The sequence below is a fragment of the Nothobranchius furzeri genome, chromosome 10 (genome assembly GCF_043380555.1).
Source record: "Nothobranchius furzeri strain GRZ-AD chromosome 10, NfurGRZ-RIMD1, whole genome shotgun sequence".
NCBI lineage: Eukaryota > Metazoa > Chordata > Actinopteri > Cyprinodontiformes > Nothobranchiidae > Nothobranchius > Nothobranchius furzeri.
The window spans coordinates 64047269-64073798 of NC_091750.1; the positions used below are offsets into that span (position 1 = coordinate 64047269).

A 26530-nucleotide genomic window follows, 5' to 3' on the forward strand; every position below is an offset into this window, starting at 1 on the left:
ATATCATCAAAAGGTTGAAAATATTTCAGTAATTCCATTCAAAACGTGAAACTTGTACATTATATTCATGCAATGCACACAGACCAATGTATTTCCGATGTTTATTACGTTTAATTTTGATATTTATAGGTGACAACCAATGAAAACATCAAATCTGGTATCTCAGAAAATTAGAATATTCTAAAGGCCAATGAAAAAATGTTTGTTTCTCTAATGTTGGCCAACTGAAAAGAATGAACATGAAAAGAATGTGCATGTATAGCACTCAATACTTAGTCGGGGCTCCTTTTGCCTCAATAACTGCAGTAATGCGGCGTGGCATGGACTCGATCAGTCTGTGGCACTGCTCAGGTGTTATGAGAGCCCAGGTTGCTCTGATAGTCGTCTTCAGCTCCTCTGCATTGTTGGGTCTAGCGTATTGCATCCTCCGCTTCACAATACCCCATAGATTTTCTATGGGGTTAAGGTCAGGCGAGTTTGCTGGCCAATCAAGGACAGGGATACCATGGTCCTTGAACCAGGTGCTGGTGGTTTTGGCACTGTGTGCAGGTGCCAAGTCCTGTTGAAAGGTGAAGTCTGCATCCCCATAAAGTTGGTCAGCAGCAGGAAGCATGAAGTGCTCTAAAACTTCCTGGTAGACGGCTGCATTGACCCTGGACCTCAGGAAACAGAGTGGGCCAACACCGGCAGATGACATGGCACCCCACACCATCACTGACGGTGGAAACTTTACACTGGACCTCATGCAACGTGGATTCTGTGCTTCTCCGCTCTTCCTCCAGACTCTGGGTCCTTGATTTCCAAAGGAAATGCAGAACTTGCTTTCATCAGAAAACATAACTTTGGACCACTCAGCATCAGTCCAGTCCTTTTTGTCCTTGGCCCAGGCGAGACGCTTCTTGCGCTGTTTCATGTTCAAGAGTGGCTTGACACACGGAATGCGACACCTGAATCCCATGTCTTTCATGAGTCTCCTCGTGGTGGTTCTTGAAGCGCTGACTCCAGCTGCAGTCCACTCTTTGTGGATCTCCCCCACATTTTTGAATGGGTTTGTCGTCACAATTCTCTGCAGGGTGCGGTTATCCCTAGAGCTTGTACACTTTTTTCTACCACATTTTTTCCGTCTCTTCGCCTGTCTGTTAATGTGCTTGGACACAGAGCTCTGCGAACAGCCAGCTTCTTTAGCAATCACCTTTTGTGTCTTGCCCTCCTTGTGCAAGGTGTCAATGATTGTCTTTTGGACAGCTGTTAAGTCAGAAGTCTTCCCCATGATTGTGGTGCCTTCAAAACAAGACTGAGGGACCTTTTAAAGGCCTTTGCAGGTGTTTTGAGTAAATCAGCTGATTAGAGTGGCAGCAGGTGTCTTCTATATTCAGCCTTTTCAGAATATTCTAATTTTTTGAGATACCAAATTTGGAGTTTTCATTAGTTGTCACTTATGAATATCAAATTTAAATGTAATGAACATTGGAAATACATTGGTCTGTGTGCATTGCATGAATATAATGTTCACGTTTTGAATGGAATTACTGAAATATTTTCAACCTTTTGATGATATTCTAATTTACTGGCCAGCACCTGTATATATATATATATATATATATATATATATATATATATATATATATATATATATATATATATACAAACAATAAATTAATCTTTAAAGTAAAACACCCATGATTGATAAATGTGATCATTTTTGTGTCAGACTAGAGAGATAAAAATGAACAAAGACACAAATATATATAAATAGTTTTGGCTAAAGCAGACCGCCTTGCCCACGTCCAAAACGAGACAGGACCCCCATGTCCAACCCTTTCACGCATGTTAAGTGTGATCATTTTCAACCTTTTTACAATCATACAGTGTTATAACATGGATATAGTTTGGATTATACTTTAGGGTGTGTTATTATAACCTCACAACCTCGGCACAGACAAAACTCTGGGGACCCCACGAGGGCCCTGACCTCAGTTTGGGGGCCGCTGCTCTAAAGCATGCTCACATAAATGTGTTTTGGGGTCATTTTTTTTTGTATATTTACGGTATATTTATCTTTATAACACCAATGTGTGCTGCTGTTTACAACAGCACGAGAAACACTTGACTAGAATTTAAAACCTCATGTGTGCAAGTTCCATAAAACCGAATAACACTTGTGCATGTTAACAAGAGTTTTGGAACAAGGGGTTATTTTAGAGGTGACACATTTCACAAATTATCCGCCTTTTCAAAAGAAAGCCAGCTTGCGACAGCTGTGTGATAATGGCTTGAATACTAAGTCTGCAGCTGAAGTGTTCCTGTTTAAAAAAACACACTCTTTGCTGTGTTGGAGGTGATTTTGGTTCTGCACAGGAAAAAATGGTCAGGAAATTTGTATTTATGACTGGCAAGCTAAACTTACTAGAAAAAAGAACTCTTAAAAAGTATTAAATAAAAAGTACACTTTTTCATGTTTTACACACTGAAGAGTGCAATTTTAACCACTTCCTCTTCCTGTTTCATGTTAATGTCTAGTTTCAGGTCAATTCTGTAGCAAGCTAAATGAAATGATCCCTTTTTCTTTTGTATTCTGCTCGTTTGGTGCAATTATTGAAAATAGGTCTTTATTTGTAAGTGCTGGTTACACTTAATGACTCACAACCTTTAACCATTTGAGGTTTTGTGTTTAATTGCCATTAAAGCTCATGAATTCTTGTTTGCTTTGGGGGGAAAAAAGGCAAATTTTGACTGCAAAAAAGCCTAAAGCCCTAAATAAAATCTGAAATTAGGAATCTTTTATTAATGACTAAAAGGCAAAAAGTTGGAGGAATTCTGAGGAATTATTTAGCTGTTTTGTAAAGATTTGTTTAAACGTGTTTTCCTCCCATCTGTGTGCACGTGTGCCGCTTTGTCTCTTCCTTCTTTATCTAATGTATGCTTAATTAAATTCCAGATGTAGGACATGCATATCAACACACATAACATTATTAACAGTGCGTTTCTGGACCTAAAGATCTCTTTTGCTTGATCATGTTTACTGTGGGGTGCCCTTTAGGGATTCCAAAAGACACAGCCAGACACCTCCCCCGCTCATCCATTTAATTTATATTCAAATTCACTGTAAAGAAAGAGCAGAATCGGATTATAAAGTCTCATCTAACTATAATTAAAGTCGCTATGGTGAATTAGATGCAAACCTACACATGTACCACAGTCAACAAACATCTTTCTTGTTAAAGTGTGCATGTGGGTCGTGGTGGGTATATAGATGCTGCAAGGCACACCCGCTGCTGCTGAGACATATCTAGTGGGAGGAAATTGAAGGAATATCACACAGTTTGTGGGACCACCCAGTAAATACAGCTGCATGATATTCTCCATGTGAATGTTAGCTAAATTAAACACAGTCCAGATTAAAAATCTGGGTCATATGAAGCGCTTGTCCCATGGGCTGGATGTTGGAATGCTAAGACCACTTGAAAAATAGACAAACACATGTTGCATGGACCATGGTTGAATAATAACATTAATATTCAAGAAGCAACAAAAAGTTCAAGTTCATTTTATTTATAAAGCCCCTTCCCACCCCCAATCAAGGGGGCCCAAGCTGCTGAACATAGTGCAGAGAAGCAGCACAATAAAACGGCTCTATAGTAAAATACAGAGATAAAAACATTTCTAAACAAAAAAAGTGATAAAAACAATATATGAATATTGATCAAAAACATTAAAATGTAAATAGAACCGGGAGTGAGAAAAATGTTTTCTGAGACGAAATTTATTTAAAACGATGCGTAAATGGAAACAGACTATTTTACAGCTGATCGAAATTGAAGGTCATCCATTCATCATAGTCCGCTTATCCAGAGTCAGGTCGTGGGGCAGTAGCCTAAGCAGAGAGGCCCAAACTTCCCTCTCCCCAGCCATGTGGGCCAGCTTTCCCAGGGTAATTCCAAGGCATTTCCTGGTCAGCCGAGAGACATATGGGCCATTCCCATCTGTACCGGGTCGGCCCGGGCCGGGTAGCACATATCTGGGTGGCCTGGTATTTTTCCGGGCCAACCAAGGCTTATTCTCAGCCCTCTTCTCGAGGGGGTCTGCTTCAGGCCGACCAGGGCCAACACACCCACTGCTGACAGCAAATGCACACCTTCCATTAGAGCAAGCCTCTGATTGGTGGGTAGAATCAGCCCACATGGGCTTAAGACAAGGATGTGTGGAATCAACCGGGCCAGGCTGGGGCCGACTGGGGCTACCCAGCCCGGGCCGACCCGGTACAGATGGGAATGGTCCATTAGTCACTCCAGAGTGTCCTGGGTCTTCCGTTAGGACTCCTCCCAGTTGAACGTGCATGGAAAACCTCACCAGGGAGGCGTCCAAGAAGCATCCTAACTAGATCCCCGAGCCACCTCAACTGGATCCTCTCGATGAGGAGGAGCAGCAGGTTTACTCTGAGCTCCTCCTGGATGACCGAGCTTCTCACCCCACCTCTAAAGGAGAGCCCAGCATCCCTGCAGCGAAAACTAATTTCGGTCGCTTGTATCTGCAATCTTGTTCTTTTGGTCAGTACCCAAAGCTTGTGACCATAGGTGAGGGTAGGAAAGAGGATCAACCGGTAAATCGAAAGCTTAACCTTCCGACTGTCTTCACATGGGCTCACTGCCTGTGGGAGGGGCCAAAGTGATCTGGTGCATTGTGTGTTGGGTGGTAGGCGAAGGCAGGGACCTTGACAATCTGATCCTTGGTGATGTTTAAGGCCATGCTTTTAAAAGCCAAACCTGTTGAGGGATGTGGATATTCTGTCAGGTAGACTCACTGTCGTGACGTTCTGATTGCAACGGCAATAAACTGAATAAGCAAAGGCTGAGGTGGGACACAGTAACACAGTCATCTGGAGTTTCTTAAAGAATCCTGGGTTTAGGTGTCTCAAACTTTTGAGCAGGACCGTGTTGATATATTTTCTTCTTATTTTGCTCTTATTGAAACATGTAAAGTCCTTTGATGTTGTCAGTGTTTCATTAAATTTCATATTTTATTTGAATATTTTTATTTGAATAACTTCAGGTGGAAGTTGAGTTTTAGCACTGTTACGTGTGTTTTGTTCATTCACTTCCTACACGTTGCTGCATCACATTGAACAGCTGTAGCTCAGGCTAAATCTTCCTTTCTTTTGGTCAAGATAAAATTAATCATGAATAATCTTTAATTGTGAGCTTAAATCAGCAGTCTAGGACTGTTACATGACACAGACTCCATTGATTTAGCACCCCTATAGCCAAAAACAACCTGCAGCAAATCTCAAGCAGGTTTTTTCAGAAAAATGTATCATCTTTTTAATCAAGCTCGTCCACTGATCCCCTTCCCACTTCGCTCTCACAATTTTAAAAATTCTGGGTCATAATTGAAGTGTCACACCTGTAAGGTGATTTTTATTCATTGTTTGATGTCTTTATTGGACTTAACCCTAACCCTAACCCAGAAAATCATGACAAACTCATGTAGATTTTATAATATCTAGCTCACACTGAGCGACTGGCACAAGTCTTTTTTGTTAAAGTGCATTGTCAGTTCGAGGTTATTTCTGCTGATTGGTTTCAGCTTTTAAAACTAGCTTGTCCTCTAAACTTTATGTCCTCCTGAAATCTGGTCATTCTGCCTCCCGCTGCACTCAAGGAGTGAGCACTTTAATCATTTAAAGAGCAAGTCACCCCAAAATCAACATTTTTTGCTGATAAACCATATAGTGTCTAACCGTGCTGAAGACGTGTGTAGTCAATAATTTGGCACTTTATTGCATCTTAGTTAAAGTATTTTGCCTACAACTTTCAGTGTTGTGCCGTCTTCCGGTAAAAACTCTGCACTGCATTTTAATTTAAATCTGCCATTGCTATTGGCTAAGAGGTACACTGTCACGTTAGCTGGTCTATTATGATGTCACAATGTTGTGAGCCTGTGTGTATTTGTTAGCGGGTCCGCCCTCTCGGTAATGACAGCATTTGTTGTGTTGTGTTTTTCAAACATAAGTGGGAGTAGAGAAAGACTCTGGTAGTGGTGACTTGCTCTTTAAAAAGAAAAGTGGGGAGAGAAAAAACTTACAGCAAACATAAAGAAACAAATATTGTGACAAAAAATCCTATTCAGTTTGTAAACTCTGTTTAGTGTAAATACAAAATGCAGTCATGTGCTGTTGTAAGTGCACAAATGTAAAGCTGTGTGAGGCTCGCTTCTGTTCCCCTGATGGTTTTTGTTCCGGAGGTGCTGAATTGATGTCTCCTCTTTGTGATTCACCAAGCATCGTGACATTTCTGGGTTGGCAGTCACACTCCAAAGCCACATGTGCACATTCTATAATTACAAAAACAAAAATCTTTGAACAGTGTGGTGCAACTATAGTGAAGCTATAAATACATTTTGTGTGCACTTCATGCGCCTTTGACATTGTTGGATGATTATACCAAACACTACAAGCTGCCACAATCCCTTAGAGAGTTTTCTGAGAATGTGACACAGAAAAGACCTCAGTCCTGTGCCATCACTTAATACTGTTTGTGCTGCAGGATGATCAGTTATTTGTACCTTGTAAGCACAAACGCTGAGCCACAAAAGAGCTTTTTAGGAACCAGTAGGTGAAGCACAAAGTGAATGCTGTGTTACTGAGTGGAAATAAAAAACTGCTTTTTGTGTAACTGACAGCTCAGGTATGGTTTCAACTCCACATAAGTATAAAAAGCATCTAGTCGGATACATCATATGTAAAATGATTAATAATTGAAAGTGGTTATGGAGAATTGGATTCTGCTGAGAAGGAGGCAGAATGACATTCCCGTTGGGAAAAAATTCTACAAAGCATTTCAAACATCTGTGCCTAAGAAAAAAGACACAAACATGCAAAGTTAAAGTTCTGTACTTCCAAATTAATTCAGCACGTATTATAATACTCATGCACACTGTTTTAAATAGCTTTCATTCAAAAATCGGATGCTGAAAACTTCAAGTTATCCTCATAACCCAAAATATGCAAGAATATAAAATCCTGACAGTCAAATATTTCTTTGAAAGGAACAAAGACATTTCACAAGAACACACAACAGCCCAGCAGACCTGCAGCACATGGGGACGTGCAGATTTTCAGGATGATAAATGAACATTTCACACCAGACTCAGAACAACACAGTAGTGCTAATCACAAAAAAAAGATAATCATTTCTGAGATTCATGGAAAATTGATGCTTGAACCAGATCTGCTTTAATTATGGTCTCCTGGGCCACTGCCTCGCATACAGTAATGGCCAGCATCTTAACCCTTTATGTATCAGGCCTACTTGTAGGTAAAAAGGGTGAGAAATTAAGTTTTTCAAAATATGTTGATTTACCCTCCTCCTTGAACCGTCACCTTATCGTGGTGGAGGAGTTTGAGTGCCCTAATGATCCTTGGAGCTATGTTGTCTGGGGCACCTGGTAGGGTCTCCCATGACATATTGGTCTTAGGTGACGGGTGAGACGAAGAACGGTTCAGAGGATCTTTCATAGATATACAATCAAAGAGTCAGAGTACCCGGCCCGGAGGGTTACCAGGGTCCCACCCTGGAGCCAGGCCTAGGGTTGGGGCCCGTGCCTGGTGGCCGGGCTTTCGCCCATGGGTCCCGGCCGGGCCCAGCCCGAACCGGATACATGGGCTCATCCAACTGTGGACCCACCACCCGCAGGAGGAACATGAAGGGTCTGGTGCAGTGTGGATCGGGTGGCAGACTGAGGCGGGAGCGTTGGCGGTCCGATCCCCAGACAAGGAAACTGTTTTTTGGGACATGGAACGTCATCTCGCTGGCGGGGAAGGAGCAGGAGCTTGTGGCAGAGGTTGAGCGGTATCTGCTAGATATAGTCGGACTCACCTCGACACATAGCATTGGCTCTGGAACCCAAGTCCTTGAGAGGGGTTGGACACTCTCCTTTGCTGGAGTAGCTCCGGGTGGAAGGCAGAGGGCTGGGGTTGGCTTTTTGTTAGCCCCAAGACTCTCTGCCTGTGTGTTGGGGTTTACCCCGGGGGACGAGAGAGTAGATTCCCTGCGCCTTCGGGTTGGGGAATGGGTCCTGACTGTTGTTTGTGCTTATGCGCCAAATATCAGTTCAGAGTACCCACCCTTTTTGGAGTCCCTGGGACGAGTGCTAGATAGTGCTCCATCAGGGGACTCCATTGTCCTGCTGGGGGACTTCAATGCTCACGTGGGCAATGACAGCATGACCTGGAGGGGTGTGATTGGGAGGAACGGCCCACCTGATCTGAACTTGAGTGGTGATTTGTTATTGAACTTCTGTGCAAGCCGCCGTTTGGCCATAACGAACACCATGTTTGAACATAAGGATGCCCATTGGTACACTTGGTACCAGGGCAGCCTAGGTCCCAGGTCGATGATAGACTTTGTAGTCGTATCATCTGACCTGCGGCCAAATGTTTTGGACACCTGAGTGAAGAGAGGAGCAGAGCTGTCAACTGATAACCACCTGGTGGTGAGTTGGATCAGATGGCTGGGGAAGATGCCGCATAGACCTGGCAGACCCAAACACATAGTGAGGGTCTGCTGGGAACACCTGGCAGAAGAACCTGTCAAGACGGTCTGCAACTCCCACCTCCGGCAGAGCTTTGACCACGTCCCGAGAGCAGTGGGGGACATTAACTCCGGGTGGGCCTTGTTCCACTCTGCGATTTTTGAGGCGGCTGTTGCTAGCTGTGGTCGCAAGGTGGCCGGTGCCAGTCATGGTGGCAACCCCTGTATCTGCTGGTGGACACCAGAGGGTCGGGGAGCCGTCAGGCTGAAGAAGGAGGCCTACAGGGCGTGACTGGTCTGTGGGTCTCCGGAGGCAGCAGACAGGTACCGGATAGCCAAGCGGAGTGCAGCAGTGACAGTTGCCGAGGCAAAATGTCGGGCGTTGGAGGAGTTTGGTGAGGCCATAGAGAAAGACTATCGATCAGCTCCAAAGAGGTTCTGGCAAACTGTCCGGCACCTCAGGAGAGGAAGGCAGCAACTCGCTCACACTGTTTACAGTGGGGATGGGGAGCTGCTGACATCAACTGGGGCTATAGTCGGACGGTGGAAGGAATACTTTGAGGAGCTCCTCAATCCCACCTACGCACATTCCGAGGAGGAACCAGAGCCGGGAGACCTGGGGATGGACTGTCCAATCTTGGGGGCAGAAGTTGTTGAGGTAGTCAAACAACTACACAGCAGCGGCAGAGCCCCGGGGGCGGATGAGATTCGTCCTGGGTATCTCAAGGCTATGGATGTTGTAAGGCTGTCGTGGTTGACACGTCTCTGCAACATTGCGTGGTCATCGCGGGCAGTTCCTGTGGAGTGGCAGACCGGGGTGGTGGTCCCCATCTTTAAGAAGGGTGACCTGAGGGTGTGTTCCAACTATAGGGGATCACACTCCTCAGCCTCCCTGGAAAGGCCTACTCAAAGGTACTGGAGAGCAGGGTCCGATCGATAGTTGAATCTCAGATTGGGGAAGAGCAATGTGGTTTTCGTCCTGGCCATGGGACTGTGGACCAGCTCTATACCCTTGCAAGGGTGATGGAGGGGGCATGGGAGTTTGCCCAACCAATCCACATGTGTTTTGTGGATTTGGAGAAGGCTTATGACCATGTCCCCAGGGGCACCCTGTGGGGGACACTCCAGGAGTATGGGGTGGGTGGCTTTCTGTTAAGGGCCATTCAGTCCCTTTACCAGAGGAGCGTGAGTTTGGTCCGCATAGCCAGTAGTAAGTCGGACCTGTTCCTGGTGAGGGTTGGACTCCGCCAGGCCTGCCCTTTGTCACCGGTTCTGGTTATTACCTTTATGGACAGAATTTCTAGGCACAGCTGTGGTGTGGAGTGTGTCGAGTTTGGTGGCAGGAGAATCTCGTCTCTGCTTTTTGCGAATGATGTGGTCCTCCTAGCTTCATCCAGCTCTGATCTTAAGCTCTTACTGGGTATATTCATGGCCGAGTCTGAAGCGGCTGGGATGAGAATCAGCACCTCCAAATCTGAGACCATGGTTCTCGACCGGAAAAGGGTGGCTTGCCAACTCCGGTCCTACCTCAAGTGGAGGAGTTTAAGTATCTCAGGGTCTTGTTCACAAGTGAGGGTAGGAGGGATCGGGAGATCGACAGGTGGATTGGTTCAGCGTCTGCAGTGATGTGGACGCTGATCTGATCTGTCATGGTGAAGAGGGAGCTGAGCCAGTAAGCCAGGCTCTTGATTTACTGGTCAATCTACGTCCCAATCCTCACCTATGGTCATGAGCTTTGGGTAAGGGCCGAAAGTACGAGATCACGGATACAAGTGGCCGAAATGAGTTTCCTCCGTAGGGTGGCCGGGCTCAGCCTTAGAGATAGGGTGAGGAGCTCGGACATTCGGGAGGATGTCGGAGTTGAACCGCTGCTCCTCTGGATCGAAAGGAGTCAGTTGAGGTCGTTTGGGCATCTGGTCAGAATGCCTCCTGGACGCTTCCCTGGGGAGGTGTTTCGGGCATGTCCTGCCGGCAGGAGGCCCCCGGGTCGACCAGGATACTTTGGAGAGGTTACATCTCCAATCTGGTCCGGGAACGCCTTGGGGTCCTGCCAGAGGAGCTGGTGGAGGTGGCTGGGGAGAGGATGGTCTGGAGCTCCCTATTTGGGATGCTACCCCCTCAACCCAGACCCAGATAAGCAGAGGAAGACAATGGCGACGATGTTGATTTACCCAAAAATTAATTATAAAACCAAAAAAGAAAATACGAAATGGAGAGCCAAGACTAAGATAAAATGCTCTGATACTTCTGGTATCAAAGGAAAAACCCAGGACAAGCTAGAGGGACTATGTCTCTCAGCTGGTCAAGGAACACTTTTGGATTCCCCCAGTAGAGCTGGCCCAAGTGGCTGGGGAGAGGGAAGTCTGGGTCTCCCTGCTTAAGCTGCTGCCCCCGCGACCCAATTCTGGATAAACGACTGAATATAGATGGATGGATGATACTTTTGGTCAAAATCCTGATTTGGTGAGAAACGGCCCCTATCCAGCAAGTTTAACTCCTACTGCACTGGAAGCATCAGCGGCACAGAAAAGCAGCAGAAAGGTTTACTCGCGACAATCGCTGCACTCCAGTGCACACCAGGAGAGTCTCTGCTGCAAAGTGGCTTCTCTGCTGTGCTCCTTGCTCGACTAGCGAAATGACAAAATACTTTGAGACTTCCGCCTTCCTCCTTGTTTAACTCACGAGATCACGAAATCCTTCAAGTTGATGCCGTCCACCATTAAACAAAAAGAAGGAAATCACGTTTGATATTGCTGTTTGATATGATGTTGTTCCTCTCCACTGCCAGGATTAAAGGCCTGGGTGGAAAAAGCCGTTAGTTTGCTTGTATTGATGTAATCTGCATGGATATAAAATTGCATTGCTGCAATAGACTTTTATTTTGAAACCATTTGTGATTTCATGCCTAGCTCTATGTTAACTACGGAAATTGTCATGTACCAGAAGTGGCTCACAGCAAAAATAGAACCCGATCCTATCTTTAGTGGCGAGGCACGGCGTGCCACTTCTAGGGTTGCGTCTGAAAATTGCCGGGTCGCGGCTGGTTTGAACCACCCCATAGACTCTAATGGATTATATTTGAAGCAGTGACTTTCCGCTGCCATTCCACACCGCTGATGCATCCAGTGTGCAGTAGGCTTTAGTTGTTACCCTGCTCGAACAGTCTTGATTCAATGGCTCTATCACTTGTCCAGCAGCTCATCAATCCGCAGGAGCCTATTAATCACCACTGATTCAAATTAGGTATGTTGAAACAGGTGAAAGACTAAAACATGCTGGATACAAGATCTCTAGGACCAGCGTTAGGCACACCTGCCCTAGACCAAGGGTTACCAACACCTGATTTAAATGGAGTGGTTAACAAACTAAGCTTAGCGTGGTGAGGTGGTGATTAACTCATTCACTGCCATTGACGACTAAAGTCATCATTTTATGTCCAACCGCTCGCTGTCATTAATTGCGTGTTTTAACGGGGTAGGCTTGGGAACGAGCTTGCGCACCTTGACAGTAAACATCACAGCTCGAAAGTTTATTTACATCCATGTGTGTCACACATCACGTGATCATGAAGCAGACAATCCATGAATTAGGAGATTGTTTTGGGACGCTGCTATACAGCGAGACGAAAACTGGAAAAGCTTCTGCAGCTCACGTTTCCGACAACAGAAGTGAAAGAACAGGAAAGGCTAGAAGCACACTGATTGTTCCTAATATAAGAAGTGAGGTCACTCTTTCTTTTGGTAGTTTTGGTGTTCACATGGTCATAGAGCACAATATTCTGTGACTCTTCAAAAAAAACAGTAAAAACGCTCAAAAACGTGGCTATTTTTTTCCAGAAAACAGCTGGCAGTGAATGAGTTTAACCATTTGTCAGGGGTGCCAGAGCAGGAAACATAAAAATTTTAGGGAGGTAGTCCTCGAGAAGCTACTGCAGTTGGTGACATTGGCGCTACGAGGTTGTCATGGGGCCCCAAGCAAAACACCTCATTTACAGGTTAGGCAAAGAAGTCTGGACAATGTCTGTTTGGTGTGGGTGCGTATAAGATTCTCTCTTAGAGTAATCGGGAGGCCAATGTGCTTTTCACTTTCTCACTACTGTTGTGGTTCAAAGTTTGTTTGCCCTGTGGAGGTCTCTGGGGCTCCCGAGCAATTGCCTGCCTTGCCTATCGACACACCCCTTTCCTTAACAATAACACTTTCATCAAACACCCAAGCTAGGCAAATAAAGGATTCACCAAACACCTAAGCCTGTTAAAGTAATTTATTACCCCAAACATTGATGTCATAATGCAACAGTACATTGTTAAAAAGCTTAACTACATCAGCAACAAAGAACCCTCGATCTCGCCTCTAAGAGCACAAGCAGCTGGGTAAAGAGACACTATGAAGGAGATGTTCCTCATATATTAAACTCTTTCTCTAACCTCCACAGAACCTGGAGGTGAGCCAATGATAGAGTTGGCATTTGTTTTGATCAGGTTATTTATCTTGTCCCTGTCCTCTGCAATATGTAATGCATCCTTTACCAACAAACAAAAGGAAGAGGACAAACACACTGGCAGACGAGTTGCCATCATTGGCTCAGCAGCATGAGGACTGCTACGTCAGAACTGTGCACACCTGTGTGCGTGTGATTAGATATCACAAGGCAGCTGAAAGCCAAGTTGACTGGTAAATAAGCAATCAGTAAAGATAGAATGAAGTATTTTAATCATGATGTATGAAGGAAACTTCATTGATTTCCTTTGCAAGCTTCTGTTAGTTATATTAGGAAAAATGATGTGTCATTTGTGTAAACAAGTTCTGCTTGGATTAAGCTGAGGAGCAGCAAAGATGAAAAAGGACCTGCATGCCCTGAGTGATGTGTCCACATGCTTGTCTTTCTACTCTGTCGAAATGGTGACTCTGCTCGTCGTCCTGATAAAAATCTTTGTCTAGGGCGAGGCAATCGGCCATGGGGCAGAGGCTGCAAACCTTTTTTTAATCTCTGCTTTCTCTGCCAACAATCACGGCAAGCTGGACGTCCTGAGATAGGCACCCTGAAAATCACATCCCATGCAGCAGTCCAGAGTTTTGCTCAGTCTGGTCCGTTCAAGTTATAAGACTAAGCATTAGGAATTGATGTCAGTCGGGGTTGAATGTGCATGCCACAAGAAAAGTCTGCAGTTCTTTTCCTTTTAAAATCTGTGAAGTAAAATTTACATTAAGACATTGTGAATAATGACCGTGTGCATCCAAGCAAATGGGCTTTGATTCAAGTGTGAGGGGTGAAATCACCACTGTTATTAAAGACGGGATAAATGCAGCGTTAACAGAGCATCTGAAGTGACGTCTGGGACCTGACATCCTGGGGATCAGCCTCATCTCTGCCTGTCTCCCTTTCTAGGTAATGTGTTTGTGGTGAGTCTGGCATTTGCAGACCTTGTGGTAGCCTTCTATCCCTATCCCTTGGTCCTTTACGCTCTCTTCCATGATGGTTGGGCGCTTGGAAACACTCAATGCATGGTAAAGCCACATCAATCATTGTCTGAATTCATCCTAGTAGTAAGCAAACTCCTAACAATGTCTGACACAAACTCTCTACCTTATTCTTTTTCTTCTCTCAGGTCAGCGGTTCCTTGATGGGGTTGAGTGTCATCGGCTCCATCTTTAACATCACGGGGATTGCAGTGAACAGATACTGCTACATCTGTCACTCGTTCTCCTACAGCCGCCTGTACAGCTACCGTAACACTTTGCTGTTTGTTGCCTTAATTTGGGTGCTTACAGTTGTGGCCATCGTCCCCAATTTCTTTGTTGGTTCTCTACGCTACGACCCACGGGTCTACTCCTGCACCTTTGCTCAGAACGTCAGCAGTTCCTACACTGTGGCGGTGGTGGTGGTTCACTTTCTGGTGCCCATCGCAGTGGTTACCTTTTGTTATCTCCGCATTTGGGTTCTTGTGATTCAGGTAAGTTGTGTATATCTTTTAAAAGGTCTAGCCAAAAAGGCACACTGACTAAGTAGAGTTGGTGAATACTGTTTATCTTCTACATGTCCCCTCCTGTCTAGGTGCGGCGTAAAGTTAAGACTGACGACAGCCCCCGCCTCAGACCAAGTGACTTGCGGAATTTCATCACAATGTTTGTAGTATTTGTGCTGTTCGCCATCTGCTGGGCCCCTCTTAACCTGATCGGTTTGGCTGTGGCCATAGATCCAACACGTGTGGGACCCCGCATCCCCGAGTGGCTCTTTGTTGTGAGCTACTTCATGGCGTACTTCAACAGCTGTCTGAATGCCATCATCTACGGTTTACTCAACAGGAACTTCAGGAACGAGTACAAACGCATCGTCACCTCAGTTTGGGTGACCCGGCTTTTTGTGACGGAGACATCACGCGCTGCTACAGACGGCAGGAGCATGAGGAGCAAGCAGTCGCCCCCTCCGCCACTCAACAATAACGAGTCGGTCAGAGACCGTGCAAACAAAGAATGAACGTTGGAATATGTGGTGGTAATTCCTGTTTTTTTTTTTATGTGACAACCAGATAGTTGTGCAGCTAACGAGTAACAAGTACGAAACTGAAAAACATGGCTTTGTTTTTTACCTAAGAGAAGTGATATTTAAATAACAGTAAGAAATTTTAAAAGGGTTAATTCCACAGGTTTTGGGGGTAAAAATTTGTTTGTTTTTTTAAGTGTAATTTGTATCCACGAAGCCCTAGAGATGTTATGTCCTGCAAGAACTGAGCTATGCATTGCAGTTTCAGGCTGTTGTTACTCCAACGATCCAAATGGTACTTTAAGATTACAGTGAAAATGTGATATCCTTTAATGTCTGCTGCTGAGAACTTTTAGGCATATTTCACAAAAACGGGGTGACCACCACTAGTAAACACACGTCTTTTTAGTAACTTCAAAAGCCTCAAACAGTTAAACTCGCCTTGCCTGAATGCTGTAAATTAGTAAAAATGGAGGAGATATAAGTCTTAATGATATCTGCATTTTGAATAGTGGCAGATTGACACACAGAGCCTGAATGCTGCAGTAGCATAAACTTTATATTGCCTAGTTTGACCTTTTTGCACTGAAAAGAAAAGGAAACAAAACTTAGTAACAGTAGAAAAATTCAGGATCTTAATTTATTCATGTTTGACTTGTTTTACATGGCACCAAATCATGTACCAGGTGCTTACGGTAAACATTGTTTCTAGTTGTGGAAGTCGTGTGCATGTGATGTAGTACGTGGAGGACACTTACATGTCTGCTATTGCTGCTGTTCTCATCAGCTTACACTTGCAAATATACTGGCTGCTGAATTTTGCCTTCATGTAGCTTACATTTAAACATTAGGAATTGTAAAATTTAACCCTTTGTGTATTAATTATGACAAGTTCAGTCAATGTTTTAATTAATCTTTAGCCTTGGGACTATAAAACCACATTTGCATGAACCACTTAAAGGATAGGAGCTATTAAATCACTGCTCTTGGCTATGTTCAGACTAGCTGTTTCCTTGTCAACCTAAATCTTTTTCTCAAAACTGAGGTGATTCAAGGAGCTATAAGGAGCCTAAGTCTACTATCTTTTCAGTTGGCTCGTGGGCCCCTTGACTGAAAAAAGTAAACAAATAAAATGAATGTAAGTCAATGGGGGCATAAAAGTTCATTTCTGATCAGCTTTGCCTTACACCCTGAATTACACAAATGTTTAACTTTACTTTACATGAAAGTAACGTGTGTTTCAACTATGTCTGATGTGTGATTTGAGATTTATTTGCTTGTAAAAATTCATAAATAATAAGACTGCAAATCAAAAGTTGCACATATGCCATGAAAGCAGAATCTCTTCTCTACTAGCCGAGCCGTTCTCTGCTAATTCCTGGACTCTAAAACAACAGCCTTCCCTGCCCCAAGTCAAAATGGGTGACTGCATGAATGTTAAGTGACAGTGTGACGTAGATCTGTCAGAAGTTTCAAATCCTAGAGTTTCACCGTATATTTTCTATCAGAAGCTAATGCAGAAGATAGGTGTAGGAGTCTATTTTCATGTTCAGCCTGTATGAAAAACTCAGTGACTTATTATAATCAGAAATAAGACTTTAAAAATGTTTTTTTTTTCTGAATTCTGCACCTTTAGAATTCATGAACATTATATGTGATATCCACAAGGCCTTTCAAACTGGATCAGAAATTGTGTAACTGTATTGCTCCATAGACTCACTTATATTTTTTGACAGTAGGGGACCCATGGACCAGAAGTAGAAGGGGGTGATTTAGGCTGCTCATTTGCATAACCTTGCTATAAAACCTAACTTGCACGTAGTTCTTCAACAAACATAAACCAGTTAGCTAATAGGCTACATGCTAACTCTTTAATAGCACATTGAGGAAGCAATGCTGACAATAGCCCCTTTTAGAGAACAAACCATGCCTGCAAATCAGCATAATACTGCCACCAAGGTTCGTTATGAACACGCCATGGCGGCATAGCGATGTGGGAATTTTGTGGCATTCATGCTGCTACGCTTGATAGTGATGTTACCAAAACGCCGGACTTGTGAATGCATTTTACGCCTTGATGCAACGGTGGGAAGTGTCATGATCAAGTGGGGCGTTACTGCCGAGCTCTGGAAGGGAAATATATTAAAATGAAAGTAAACTCGGGCCGTAAGTTTTTCTTTTGTAATCAGAATCAGCTGGGACAGCAAACTGGAGCAATATCGTGCTCCTAGAGCTTTTCTCCGTTAGAGCTGGAGCTCAGATCACCGGAGACTGCACAGGACTGTTGGGGACAGACACCTTTAGGAGCTGCTTGTTAAAAAAACTTAAGGAGCATGGCTTAAATCGCAATAAAAAGCAAGTTACGTCCAAGATAAAGGGAAGTCTGTGGTAGCCAGATGCCATCACCTAATCTTCCGTAAAAAGGACACAATTGCGCACCATTACCGTCTCGGTCTGTGCACTTATAAATGACCTAAGGCTCTCTGATGCCGTCACGGCGTTGTGGCAAATTGGCGGCATTGTTTTCTAAAATAGGCTAATGTTATCATTTCAGAAACTAAACAGACCTACTCTGGCAACTAGTTAATGTTGCTTCCTCATTTTGCTAACTTTGGCTAGTAAAGAGCTAGCATGCATAATCATTTAGCAACCCAACAGAAAATTGTTAACTTCATAGTCATGAATGGGGTTAGTGTTGACCGTTGACCCTTCTCTGCAGGACTTGCAGCGACATTAGCATCACGAAGACCTGGAAATGATTAAGCTGGCTAAAAAGTAAGCAAGCGTCTAACCAGGGATCCGTGGCATAGGCCCATTTTTATTATTAAAAAGAAGCTCAAAAATATGTTTACTTTTTATTAGAATTTGTAATTCAGTATAAAAACCGCTGACACCACGAAATAATGTCCAGTAAGTAGGACACAATCAAGAAATGTCACACAAAAAGTCTCCGTTCTGATGTCATATAATACTAAAAGCTTAAATGCAACAACTATTTATTAATTTGACCAAATTCCCAAGTGCAGCTGCATGAGGATGATAGCCTGGCAAGCCAGACTAAATAAATGTATTATTTAGTCTGGCCATGCTCCATTGACGGCTCTCGGTTGTGGGGCGGGTTCTACCGTTGTCTTTCAAATGATCTCCACATTCCACTGGACAATGAATGTGACACACTCTTGTTACACTCTGTTGCATCATCCCACCCACCAGGCATATAGAGTGCCCTGATTGGCCCACAAAGCAGATAAAGCTCTGTGATTTGTTCACTAAGCAGATAGAGCACTATGATTGGCCCACCATTATGGACCAATCACAGCTCTTTATGTGTTTGAAACCCCTCTAGAGAGCTGTGATTGGCTAGCCAGAGTCCTGGTAGGAGCTGCTGAGGTTCCAATGGAGCATGCCTAGACCATTCTTTGCAAAGCAAGAATTTGGTCTAGTTCACTAGGCTATGAGGATGACTCTTCATGCCCAAACACATTGCTATGCAATTCAAAACACAGTGTGTAACAGTCAGACTTTCAACAGCGCCCACATCTAAAGAATAACCGAGTCCATCGTATTCCAGTATAAGATGTCAAGGCATAAAGTATGTAAATGATACTTGTCTCTGGTTTACATGATGACAACGGCAGCTTAGAACTTTTACTTCAAAGTTAGAGAACATTCAGTACCCAGACCAACACCCAGATAGAGAAAAATCAATCAATAAATAAATACTTTGTACGAGGGGTTTAATTTACAGTAGACCTGGTTCCTCTGCCTCCTACAACATATGCTGCACACTATGTGGGAGTCCTCTCAGCAGTGATTCCGATTCAGTCTAGAATATTTATGCAAATTTTCTGATTTTTATTTATCACTGTCCTCCAGTAATTTTGTTTTGTTTGGTTTATTTCAAACTGAAATGACCAGGGATGAATTTTGATGCTTTCACTGTGGATCTGTAACCCCAGCCGTAGATGAGAGGGAGTGTAAGGAACTGGTGACTTGGTGATATTTGTCTTTAGGGTGACATTCAATGCCTCTTTCAATGAGGAACATTTCGAACAACGTCGATTGTTGAGAACGTACAGCTCTTATTTGTATTCCCATCTCAGGGTGCCTATAGAACATTTTTGTTGTGATATATTGTACATTTGTTCAAAATATTTTGCAGTTGAATCGCTGCTATATAAGGGAGTCTTGAGACATTTCAAAGAGATATTTTGTAACTAGTGTTAGTGTGGGTTTTAACTGTGGTATATTGTTATTGCAGATGTATTAAAAATGTGTTTTTTAATATATTTGAAGCTTAGTAACCCTCATGCAATTACCTGTTTGTTGTTGGAAAGTACTCGGCCTCCCTTCCCATAAACTTGTAAAGTGCATCCTAAACAAACTCCTAATCATTCGTCACATATCACTGCAGAAGTACTTTCTTGTCAGACTCCACTGATAGCCTCTTTAGCTTTCCACCAGATGCATAAGCACCACGTAAAGTCAGCGTGTTTTCCCTGTGAGCTACGCAGCACATCCCTTCCCTTGGAGTCCATTTTAGACTCTAATCGACGTTCCTTGAGCTGGTCCTGCAAGATCATGAAATCATCAGAGAATCACAAGACCACACATGATTTTGGCAGTTCATGCTACGGGGAAAGACAGCAGCAAGTATCCAAGGACTGATAAACATTAGACTTTCCTGTATATTAGATTCATTACACACAATTGAAGTAGTTCAAGCCTTTTATTGTTTCTAATATTGATGATTTTGGCATACAGCTCATGAAAACCCAAAATTCCTATCTCAAAAAATTAGCATATTTCATCCGACCAATAAAAGAAAAGTGTTTTTAATACAAAAAAAGTTAACCTTCAAATAGTTTTGTTCAGTTATGCACTCAATACTTGGTCGGGAATCCTTTAGCAGAAATGACTGCTTCAATGTGGCGTGGCATGGAGGCAGTCAGCCTGTGGCACTGCTGACGTGTTATGGAGGTCTAGGATGCTTCGATAGCGGCCTTAAGCTCATCCAGAATGTTGGATCTTGCATCTCTCAACTTTCTCTTCACAATATCCCACAGATTCTCTACGGGGTTCAGGTCAGGAGAGTTGGCAGGCCAATTGAGCACAGTAATACCATGGTCAGTAAACCATTTACCAGTGGTTTTGGCTCTGTGAGCAGGAGCCAGGTCCTGCTGAAAAATGAAATCTTCATCTCCATAAAGCTTTTCAGCAGATGGAAGCATGAAGTGCTCCAAAATCTCCTGATAGCTAGCTGCATTAAAACACAGTGGACCAACACCAGCAGCTGACATGGCACCCCAGACCAGACTGTGGGTACTCGACACTGGACTTCAGGCATTTTGGCATTTCCCTCTGCCCAAGTCTTCCTCCAGACTCTGGCACCTTGATTTCCAAATGACATGCAAAATTAGCTTTCATCCAAAAAAAGTACTTTGGACCACAGAGCAACAGTCCAGTGCTGCTTCTCTGTAGCCCAGGTCAGGCGCTTCTGCCGCTGTTTCTGGTTCAAAAGTGGCTTGACCTGGGGAATGCGGCACCTGTAGCCCATTTCCTGCACACGCCTGCACACGATGGCTCTGGATGTTTCTACTCCAGACTCAGGCCACTGCTTCTGCAGGTCACCAAAGGTCTGGAATCGGTCCTTCTCCACAATCTTCCTCAGGGTCCGGTCACCTCTTCTTGTTGTGCAGCGTTTTCTGCCACACTTTGTCCTTCCCACAGACTTCCCACTGAGGTGCCTTGAGACAGCACTCTGGGAACAGCCTATTCGTTCAGAAATTTCTTTCTGTGTCTTACCCTCTTGCTTGAGGGTGTCAATGATGGCCTTCTGGACAGCAGTCAGGTCGGCAGTCTTACCCATGATTGCGGTTTTGAGTAATGAACCAGGCTGGGAGTTTTTAAAAGCCTCAGGAATCTTTTGCAGGTGTTTAGAGTTAATTAGTTGATTCAGATGATTAGGTTAATAGCTCGTTTAGAGAACCTTTTCATGATATGCTAATTTTTTTAGATAGAAATTTTGGGTTTTCATGAACTGTATGCAAAAATCATCAATATTAGAAACAAAAAAAGGCTTGAACTACTTCAGTTGTGTGTAATGAATCTAATATATATGAAAGTCTAATGTTTATCAGTACATTACAGACAATAATGAACTGTATCATGATATGCAAATTTTTAGAAGGACCTGTACATTTCAGGGTAGTTTTATCAATGAATGAATGAATGAATCAATCAATCAGTCAATCAATCAATCAATCAGATTTCGTTTATTCCCATAACAGTTTAAAAACATTAACAGACATATGCACACACACACACACACACACACACACACACACACACACACACACACATCAGTAAAAATGTATATTCGGCTGAGTCCAGATAAGCCACGAAAGGTAAGGCAAGGAAAATGCCATCAACGAACTCAAAGCGTAATTTTGTGGAGTGATGCAACATTCTGCCTAAAGGATGTATTCAAAACACGCTATTTTGCAGTCGGTGGAAACACACCCATCAACTAAAACAGCAGCAAATTGCTGCTTACCTTGCTTTACAGATGCTTACGTGTCCGGTGTGAAATTCACTGGTTTTGTTTTGGTTTTACATTTAAATCAATTTTGGCACACATTAGTGTGCCATCAAAACAGGGTACAATCAGAAAGTAAGCCATAGGGTACAAAAATTGGTACAGTAACAGACGTAGAGCTTAAATCCACAGCATGGATATTCATAGCGCAGGACAGATGTGAAACAACAGAGACCAGGTGGGATATTTGAATGCAAACAATGACATCTGTGCTGCTGAACCAGAGAGGTAGGTTCGGCTATTTGCTCAAAAGATACGAGTATACATTGGAGAAACATCAGGAATGACAATGACCTACTGACAGGATTGGGAAGGTCATCTCACTGTTTCAAATGAGCGAGAGCCCTCATGACTTTTGAGATAGAGTAGAAAAAAAGCAAAAAGTGGTGTAAATACTGTACAGAAAAAAAATCTAAAATTCATACATGTGGAGAATGTTTTAGATGCACTTCAAAGGGAAGTAAGAGTTCGGTTTAAACCAAAGAAATGATTAAAAGGGAAGGGGGTGAGTTGTACATACTCTTTGACGTTATGTTACTGGGGATAATCTGAAAAATCACCTTTGCTCCCTTAATGTCTTTTTTTCTTTGCATTTAAAAAATACTGCCTTACAGTCACAACTACAGTGTCAACGTTTTAAAAGTATTAAAAGAGTGACGGCAAGTGCCATACTTTTCTTTCTCTGTGTGAGCCCGTTCAGCCAGCCTGCTCTGCCTCCATCACGCTTCTAAAGACCTTCTGAGGTTTTTCTGTGCAAACGTCCACAAGCAGACCTTAGATCAGCGATGCAAACGACGAGACAAGAAGAACAAATATTATCTTCTCTTCTTTGCATTTTCTGTCTAAATGCCCTTTGGCAAAATGATGCAACTGTGTGCATTTTCTTGCTCTCTGTCAGCTCTCTCGTTTTGGAATTTTTTCTTGATGGAATTACAGAAATAATTTATTTGCTTAATAATTTAATGTTTAATCGAACCAGCATGTTCCCTTCATCTAAAGCAAAAGTTCACAGCTTTAGTTTGAAAACTATTTCCTGCTGTAGTTTAAACTACAATCCACTTGATTTTTAGATTTAAAGGAACACTGCAGTTTTGGCTTGCTACCCCAAACTGTCTGTTTGAATTTTCTGCCGTAAAAATGAAACTGCTGTACTTTTGCAGTGCGCTTGTGTTTTTAACACTTTCATCTAACTACTGAAACGTCTCTTCTGCCTTCATTAGTTTCTACAGGAGCGGTTCATCAATCAGTGTGTTTAAGCTCTAAAACAAGCAGGAAACATGCTGAAGGCAGACTCCAGCACAAGCATATAGGCTAGCCACTTTACTGTTGACTAACAGAATTCCTGGTAAATATTGACTAATACCCTGAAAGGAGGAATCGTGACCACAGGGGAAGGCTGTAGTGTGTCGGCAAGCACGGATTCAGAATGCTGTGTGATAACAGGCAGGCTTGTTACTCTACAAACTATGAGCGGCTAGCCGACAGGACTGCAGTCAGCTGGCTGCCTGGCAACGTTACTAAGCGGCAGCTGGAGTCCACATGGTGCGCTGAGGATTCGATGGTGTGTGAGGATACAAGGATCTCTGATACAGGTGATAAAGTATCAATGACTGAGCGTTTGGCCTGTAAGAAGAGTGGTTATGTGGGTCTCAGTGTATGATCGGTGCTGGAACAGGACTTTATCACTACTGCCAGAAAAACATGTTTAGAAATAATTACAATAAGAATGATTTTGGCTGCTGTTTATCTTAACTTTCGTGTAAATAACAGGCCAAGCGATAGAAAAATGTCTTGGTTTTGTGGGATACCCAGCTATGTGTGTGCAGGGTCTCAGTTTTCCATTTTCAATTTTACCAATGTTTATGAACCGTGGACATTACTTTCTGAAAAAATCCAAAAAATCTATTATCATTCAAGTACTGAGGAATCTGATATTGAAAAATCACAGTGGACATGGTTTACACGACTAAAGCTAGCCACACGCTCATGCTACAACTCTAAAGATGTTTTAAAAAAGTGAAGCAGAGTTTACTTTTGGAATTGTGCTAATTGAAATTTTTTTTTTCTTAAGCAGTTTTGAAACACTCAAATAATTAGTAAAGTAAGCAAGCAAACCAAAAGGGAACTCTTTGCAAAAGTGCTCCACAAACGCTCGATATGGTTAACCCCTCTAAAAAGAAACTTTTTAGATATTTTATTTCTGCATTATTCTCTGTTTTGTGGGGAAAACTAGGACACCAGAATACATAGCTTCTTTGATGCTGTATCACCCGCAATATATGCCATCAGATTAAACGAATTAGAAGTTAAAGCAAACTGACGTACAGTTAAAGTGATAACATTGACTCTCAGTGGGGCGAGTAATGGTTTAATCAGTGTTGCTGTCTGCAGAAACTCTGCAATCATTTGAAACAAGGTAATATAATTTAAAAGCTCCCCATCTGAGTTTCATGCTTGCCCGGTTTGACAAAACATGAGCGGAATATTGCCTCATGTGTTGATACATGATCAACATGTCAACATTTCCCTTCATGTCTTTTATTTTCATCTACTCTAAAGTGCACATTCTGTCTGTGTCATTCATGGATTATTTAGCAGCATGACAACCCCAGCTGACTACCAGAGACAGACGGGCGCAGCACTGATCAAATTATTCGCAACGTACCTTTTGGTAAGATGAAATTAAACCGATAAGCCTCAGGAGCGTAATTAAAAGCCCTGCCGTCAGGGGAGCAACATAAATAGGAAAATGTTCGTACACCCCTGGAAATGTTTGCCAACCAGAAATTAATTTACGGTAAACTGTTCTAATAGTAAAAAAAATGCCATTAAAACTGATAAAAGCACAAGAGTGGGTTTCCACTCACGGCCACTTTAATTGTCCACGTTTTTTCTTCACCTCTTTAGTTTGCCTGCCTGAATTTTGAAGGCATGAACTAAATCATGCGCAGCAAATATTTGTCGAGATGTCCTCTTCATGTTGACCTGACGCTGTAACGAGACATCCGTACTGAGATGTGGTATTCATAAACTGAACGTGTACCTAATGAAATGTGGCAACTGACCTTTATGTCAAAAATGGCTTTTGTGATTTAAAAATGAAAACAAATATTTGTAATGCTTTATTACTTTTTTGGGGTCAATTTCCACCTAAGTCAAGGGGAAAAACAGACATTTGTTGAGCGAACTTTCAGTTTTTGGCTTTTAGCCACTTGACTTGTGTCACAAAAAATGTTGGTATTTTATTGTTCTGAGGCTCTGTGTGTGTGTGTGTGTGTGTGTGTGTGTGTGTGTGTGTGTGTGTGTGTGTGTGTGTGTGTGTGTGTGTGTGTGTGTGTGTGTGTGTGTGTGTGTGTGTGTGTGTAAAGGTGTGCATTATGTGTATATTTCTTCAGAAACTGTGTTATACACAATAAAAATGATACATCATACTTTGTTGGGTTTCTTCCCTCATTTATAAGTAGAAGCCTTCTTAGTAAGTCAAGAGCTTATTCACACTTTTTGAGGTGTTTCTGTTAGGCGGAACAGTTGAATCTGTTGCAGGTGTTTTTTTAATGTGACGCTAAATATTACCCATCCTTTCCACTGGATGCTTGAATGTCTTGTAACTTAATAGATGCATTTTACCCACAACTTTCCTTCCCACTGGGAGCAAAATGGCAGCCTACGGTGTTCCACTCAAAGGGTCGCAGGAGGCATCTTTTGGAATCATAAGATTTCCATGGGAGGTCCCGCCTTTCTCTCCTCTGATTGGCTGGAAGGGCTCTCTTACCTCTGGCTGTTTCATGTAAGAGGAAAGTTTTCCCTCCCTGCAGGATTTATATGTTTACAGACAGATCTTGAGTTTTTTTTAAGTATATATATATATTATATAATATATATATATATATATATATATATATATATATATATATATAATATATATATATATATATTATATATATATATAAAATTCATTGCTATATTTTGAATTCAATAATACTTTATTAATCCTAGAGGGAAATTACAAATAAACATCCTTTCCTGCTTTGCAACAAACCCGTTTCAGTTCCTTTCATAAAATTTTCTGAAAACGTAAAATGGGAACTCGTAATAAATCTTGTTGCGTTTTATCATGCTGTAGACTGACCTTTTATCTGTTGGCTCTATTGCAGTTATCATATTATTTATTAGGCTATCTTATGTCTTCACTTAAATAGGTTAAGGCTGTTTACACACATCACTCATCATATGATTAAAATTAAATTTAAAGCTGATTATGATATAGACCTATTTTTCTGCAGTTTTCATTATTCTAGAAGATAAACCGACCTTATTCTAACAGCTGGGCAGAATAGGGCAGTTTGACCATATGTCATACCCAGGTATGGCACACACATTTCTCCTCTGATGCTTGAGAGCCAAGAGATATAAGTAAGTCCAGTGTGATAAACAACAACAATATTATTATAAAGTCACATTTTACGTTTTTCATTTTTTTAAATAAAAGAAACATAGAACCTAAAATAATATTTTGCAAAACAGGACAGAATGGTTATTATAGCGCAAAGTTCACATGCAGCTTTCTGTTGGTGGCAGGACAGTCTGCACTAAGCGTGGGACGACGGTTCTTTGCTAAATGAAATAGCCAAGTGTAGTAGAGCCCTTCTAGCCAATCAGAGGCGAGAAAGGCGGGATCTTCCTTGGACATCCTACGATTCCAAATGACACTCCTAGGGAGTCACAAAATCAGGGGAGAGTTGCAAGACGAGGTGTGATTTTTGGCAGTTCACATGAAAATAAACAAGAACGACAACAGCATGTACCTTAAAAGTTTAGTTTGAGTTTCTGTTCTCATGTAGAAGGAAACATTGCATCTAATATGGTGTCACTCAGAGACTTTTTAAACCAGATTTTTAAGGTTATATGTTACAAAGTCACCTA

General features: G+C 42.6%; 1 protein-coding gene across 1 annotated transcript in view; it reads left to right on the top strand.

Moving 5' to 3' along the window:
• The window catches only part of mtnr1bb (melatonin receptor 1Bb), a 74111-nt gene extending 49073 nt beyond the window's left edge, over positions 1-25038 (top strand). The window contains exons 2-4 of the mRNA XM_015961673.3: positions 13915-14033; positions 14135-14479; positions 14581-25038. Coding sequence (XP_015817159.1) covers positions 13915-14033; positions 14135-14479; positions 14581-15003 — 887 coding nt within the window. The 3' untranslated portion in view covers positions 15004-25038. The remainder of the gene's footprint in view (positions 1-13914; positions 14034-14134; positions 14480-14580) is intronic.
• Positions 25039-26530: the final 1492 nt, after the last annotated feature.